Source organism: Podarcis muralis, chromosome 8 (genome assembly GCF_964188315.1).
Source record: "Podarcis muralis chromosome 8, rPodMur119.hap1.1, whole genome shotgun sequence".
Lineage (NCBI taxonomy): Eukaryota > Metazoa > Chordata > Lepidosauria > Squamata > Lacertidae > Podarcis > Podarcis muralis.
Window position 1 is genome coordinate 57,620,578 of NC_135662.1, and position 6,000 is coordinate 57,626,577.

General features: G+C 49.5%; 1 protein-coding gene across 1 annotated transcript in view; it reads right to left on the bottom strand.

Annotated features, from left to right (window-relative positions):
- The window catches only part of CARMIL1 (capping protein regulator and myosin 1 linker 1), a 135,162-nt gene extending 132,912 nt beyond the window's left edge, over positions 1-2,250 (bottom strand). Inside the window, exon 1 of the mRNA XM_028737553.2 lies at positions 1,362-2,250. Coding sequence (XP_028593386.2) covers positions 1,362-1,401 — 40 coding nt within the window. The 5' untranslated portion in view covers positions 1,402-2,250. The remainder of the gene's footprint in view (positions 1-1,361) is intronic.
- Positions 2,251-6,000: the final 3,750 nt, after the last annotated feature.

Below are 6,000 nucleotides of genomic sequence, written 5' to 3' on the forward strand. Positions count from 1 at the left end.
GATGTGCTGCATCTTGAAGGATAAGAAGACTTGCCTTTTGCTGGAAAACCACTATGCCTCAGGCTACAATCCTGGGCACACTTAATGTAGGAATAAGCTTCACTGAACTCAGCGAGACATAGTCACAAGTAATATACCAAGGATCAGTTTCAGTTCCTTCTCTGTAAAATGGAAACCCCATGAAATTTCATGGCATGTTTGAAGTGGACCAGGCAAAGGAAATATTGTTGCACACCCCATGAATCTTCCTGATATGACACACTCAATATTATAATAGGTAACTAGATCTTGTTGTGAACTGTCCTGGGAACTTGGCTATAGGGCAGTCCATAAATGCCTAAAGAGACTACTTACCCCAGTAAATAATAATTTTCACAGGGATATATTTTTAATTAACAAGGGCTGAACTGCCAGCCATATTGGCTCCCGGTCCATTGCAAATCGAGACACAGGGAAGGGGCTTTTTGAAATCTCCCTATCCACAGTCTGAACAGCAACAGATGCTTTGGCAGTCCTCTCCTTACGCACCTGAGCATCTTAAGCCCATCCGCCTAGCAGCTTGGCTTGCACAGCGAAGCAAGGTCCATAAGCAAAACACTCTGGAGCGCATTTGCGCCGGAGAAGGAAAGGCTAGGAGGTTCTGCCTGCTTTTTAAGCATCACTTTTCGCACGCAACCTTGCAAGACCACCAAGCGATAGAATAATCCAAGAACCCTTTCCCATTCTTCGCGCGCAAGAGACTCGACATACGTCTGTGGAAGAGCACAGGAGGGGAGGGATCATCGCCAGGGTTGGAGGCTCCTATGGGGCCAGATGGGGAGAGCCAGCAGGGCAAGGGTGGCGAGGAAACGCTGGCGTCGAGAAACAAGCCGCCCCTCGAGAGGGTTAAAGATTGCTTTCACTTAGTTGGCTCGCAGATGCCGAAAGCTCCGCTCCGTTTGCCTAGTTAAAAGGCTGCCTAATCTTCCCCTCCGCCCCGCAAGCAAATCTCCTCCAGCAACAGCGATGCCAAAAAAACAGGGGAGGGCGGAGGAAGCGAGAGCTGCTTCAGCTTACAGACGACCCCCCACCCTCCCGCACCTTTCCACCCGTCTCCCAGAGAAAACAAGTAACTGCAGCTTCCCACCACGCCTCCCCATTCCCAGAGGAGCGTTTAATGCAGAAGACAACAGGATATGGGCGAGGAAGGCGTGGGGGGGGGGGGAGAGGAGGCAGGCAGGCATAGACTTTAGCCCTCACCTTAATACCCCTGACAGGAAGCGACCCCCCCCCCTCCTCCTCCTCACCTCTCCCAGTTAAGTGCCCATTATGAACCCAGGAAGAGAAATGGGGAGGGGGGGGGAGGCGAGGGACATGCTTACCTAGCAACTCTTTGGGAACGTCGGAGCTCTCTTCAGTCATCGTTGCCCCCCGTCGTCTCTCCACCGCGAGGTGTGTGCGCGTGTGCGCGCTGGTTGCCGGGGACAACTCGCGCCTGCTCGCCGCGAAAGAACTGCCCAAAACGCAATTATTTTGGGGTAGGGAAAACAGGAGAGGGAGGGGCAACGAGCTGGCTGCGGCTGCTGGTGTCTCTCGCCCGCCTTTCTACCCTTAAAAAAATCGGTAGGTTTAAAAAAAGAGACCCCAAACCGGAAGGTTACTTAGAAGATTATTGCTACATGACGCCTCTCCATTTCGGCTGCAGGGGGAAGGGGGCGAGAGAGCTCCAAGGGCGGAATGGTCTCCCCGAGGCAGAGACCGCGGCGCTAATCCCCTTCTTCGCCGCCGCCGCCGCGTCTGCGCTCGTCAGGCTCGCCTTTCCTTCTTCCTCCTTCCCGCTTTCCCCTCCTGCCTCACGCAGCCGCCTCCTGGCTTGAGGTGCAAGCGGAAAGCGTGGGTGGAGGGGGAGGAGGCGGAGGAGGACGTCGTAGTGGCGGTGGCGGCATTCCTTACTCCCGCAGAGAAAAGCCCAGCCCCGGCGAAGGGCTTCGCTTCGTACGCGCCCACACGCGCGCCCGGCGGCTCCAGCCGAGAGGCGGCCGCTTCACCTCGCGAGAGCCGCCGCCGCCGCCGCCGTGGAGAGCGTTGCACTCTCTCTCTCTCTCTCGCTCGCTCGCTAAAGCAGCAGAAAGACTTTCTTCTCTACTCAGCCGCGTTTCCTGCCAGCCCTACATTTGCAACAGATTCCATGCGCGCGGCCAGGGAGGGAGGAGGGAGGGAGGGAAGGGGGTGGAAGAAGAATTAAGGACATTTGTAGCAATCCCCTTGGTCCCTCCTCCCTCCCCTCTCCCCTCTCAAATCACAGGATCCAGCAGCAAAGAGAGCGCCGGAGAGAGATCAGGGGGGCCATCTGCTGGTTTGAGGCGGTCTAAACCTGGGCAAAAAAAGGGATCCCCTCAGCCCCACCCACTGCTCCTGCTCCTGCTGCTGCCCCCACCATGAATCCCCAAGCAAGCGGTTGTTTTGAAAAGCTGCTTGGAGTGAGCCGCATCGAACTAAATGGGTTTTGATTCCGAGTAGGACTGGGCTGGAATGCACACTTACCTGGCAGTGAGGCCTCCTATTGAACTTCCTCCGAGTAACATCCAAGGATTCCAGCTCCTTTGCACTCGGAATTCTCATCAGATGCTTTACAATTTTTTTTAGATCTTAAAAGTGTCTAGGCTTTAAATTCTGGGGCTGGGTTTTTTGTTTTTTTATAAAAAAGTATATTGCATATTTTATTGTTGTAAGCTGCTTTGAGACCTGCAGTGGTGAAAAGGGAGAGACACCTTTTAATAAACAAATAGTGGGGAAGCTTTGCTTAGCTGTTTACTCCTTCCTACCCAGTTCTGTACTGGAGGTGTGATCTTCTGGGAAAATAAAGGACTCTCTTATGAATGCTGATGTTCCTGTTCAACACAGGAATGTATGGGACCATTGAATAAGGCCAAAGGCCGGTCTAGACCTACATTTTGTTTTGACAGTGGCCCACAAGATGCCTATGGGAAGCCCAAAAAGATTACATGGCATGGCAGTGTAGGGGTTCATGTCTAAAAAGAGGTGTCAGGGCCCAGTAATCAAGTAGTGCCAGCCTCAGGCACTTAATAGGGCCTGGCTGTGTGGCCCGCCTTCTGCTGCAGTGGTAAAAATGGATATGGAACAAGGGGGAAATGCACCTTTTACCTCAGGCTTGTGGAACCTATAATCCTCCAGGTACTGTTAGAGTAGAGAGCCCATTGTTAATACTAGGTGGAGGTGATGTGAGTTGGAACTACATCTGGAGGACCGCTGGTTCCACATTCCTGTTTTACTACTACTAATAAGAATAAGAATTTTTATTACTTGTACCCTGCCCATCTGATGTGGTCGCCCCAGCCACTCTGCACAGCTTCCAACAAATATAAAAGCATAACAAAACATCAAACCTTAAAAAGTTCCTGATGCAGGGCTGCCTTCAGAGGTCTTCTAAAAGTTGGATAGTTCTTTATCTCCTTGACATCTGATGGGAGGGCGTTCCACAGGGAGGGCGTGACTACCAAGACGACCCTTTGCCTGGTTCCCTGTAACTTCACTCAGTGAGGAAACTGCCAGAAGGCTCTTGGATCTGGACCTCAGTGTCCGGGCTGAACGATGGGGCTGGAGACTTCCAGAGATGCATTTAGTGTGGTCACTCTGTCTCTACACCATCACCACAAGTGCTGTTATCTGCTTGGTAGATAAAACCTGTGGTTACCACTACAGGCATGTTTAACTTCAGGAGCTTTAGCTGGGAGAGAGGCCTGCCACGGGCATATTAATGGCTTGTGCCATTTAAGAAGAAGACAGACTGGCCAGCTGGCCATGTACCTAGAGTTTCTTTTTAGTCCTGTGTGGTTTGAACTGGTAAGAAGAACAAATGAATTCGTTAAGTCACATTGATTGTTAATTAATGCTTTCTGCGTACACAGTGGCACATACAGGGTGTTCTAGAGCAGCCTCCCTAGGAGTCACAAAATTAAATAACAATTTTTAAATCGACAGCAACAGGGCTATGGGCTAAAATAGTAGGTGAGATACTTGTAAAATTATGGCTATACTATTGTTACAAAAGAGGGTTTTTTCATGTCAAAAAGCAGTAGAGACATCTTCATTGTCCAGAGAAATTCAGGACAGTCAACATTATCATTACTTACTTTTTTTTGCTTCTATTGCTCTCCTATCCTCTTCTGTCCTGCTTCAACAATCCCTTTATTATCTTTTGCCCAAGATAAGCTTTTCTGCAATTCCTTTGAAGCAAGAAATTCCTTTCCGTCATATAAGAATGCAATGCACAAACAGTGCCTTCTACTTTGTGGCCTGACTGCAAGACGGGAGTTCCCAGCATATATGTTTCATCTTATTTTGATTGTATTAAATGAAATTATTTGTGCATCAATTATGTTTTAATTAACTTTTCTTCTTCAATTGGTTTCGTCAATCTTTGCTCAAAATTGCATGCCCAAACGAAAACTTGTACTATCACCACTCATTTTAATTGGGTAACAGCAATTTAAGGATTTGCTTTTAATTCAACATCAAAGGGCTCTTGCCTTTTTTAAACAACCCTTGGCAAAGACTCTGTGCTTTTCAAGAACTGCCTGTTTGGCATCGGTTCTCCTGGTGAACCTCTTTCTTGCATGGAAGCACAGTAATGGGGAGACTGCATCAGTTCAGCCTGCCATGTATTAAAGGACAGTTCTAGCCTAATACGTATTTCAAATATAACATTTGCTTTTTTCCGTGTACATTAAGAACATATGTAGAGGATAGGCACTGTGTGTAGAAGATCCCAGGTTAAGTCCCCTCTCAGAAATCTTGGCCAACTGCTCCCGGCTGTTCTTCCATGTGTAGAAAACAACACTGAACTGGATGGGCCAATGGATTGAGGATAGGAATTGTTGCTCTCACTGTGCCTCACACGTTTCCTTCCCTGGGGCCTCCAGGCAGGGGCGGAGGAAGGGGTGTGTGGTGTGGGCGGACCGCCCCGGGTGTCTTCGCTGAGGGGGGTGACATTTGGCATGCCACCTGCCCACGACTCCCAAGCCTACCCCAAGCCATCAGGGGAAGGGAGCGAGCTGCACCGCTTTGCCAACGGCATTCCTCCCTTTCCCTTTCGTTTTGACAGCTGGGGGAGGCTTTGGAGTCATGGGCGGGGGGCGCGCTGAATATCCGCCATCAGCGGCTTGCTCCGTCCCTGTTGGCGGCTCGCTCCACACTGGGTGCAGGGCGCATGCGGTGCTCTGTGCACCCAAGCGGCTATCCCGCGCCTGGGAGGGCACCCTCCATGCCCCCCCCTTTGGGAGCATGCCCGCCCTGGGCAGCGCAGGCATATGCTTCGCCGCTGCCTCCAGGGGTTAAGGTAGGAAAAGTTCCTGCCAGAAACACCATCACTGCCATGCAGCATATGAAATATATGGTGGCAGCATTTTTTAAAGAAATATGAGCTAGGGGTTAGTTTCCTGTTAACTTTTGGCATTCCTGAGTCTCTTCCACCCCTCCCATTTCTGCCAAAAAAGTTCCTATGGGAAGCTACTTTAAATAGTTTTTAAAATTACCTGCTCTCAGAAATTTACTCCGGGGAAAACAGCAAAGGATCTTGCAGCACCTTAAAGACTTCACAAAATATATTTCCACAGGCTTTTGTAGACAGAGTCCACTTAGCCCAATGCATTGTGTTCCAGAGATGCTCCTCTGGATAGACATGATTGGAAAGGGTGTGGGGGTTGTATAAAGTGTCATTGGGGAAATGAAATGCAGAAGTTGTAACAATGTAACAAAAAGGTGTAACAATGAAAACCATGTTATTAACTGTGGGAAGGATATTCTGAGGAAATCAATGGGTTTGCCACCTGCTGTCAAATAAGGAAATTTCAACCTTATGGGGAGGGGAAGTGGAACGGGAGTGGAAAGGAGGAATGGCGTCACCACATTTTTAAGGTGAAAGTTTACCAGAGTTTATAACTGTTTAGTAACTTCAATGGGAGTCATGCTACTATTGAAATCAATATGGACTTAAATTAG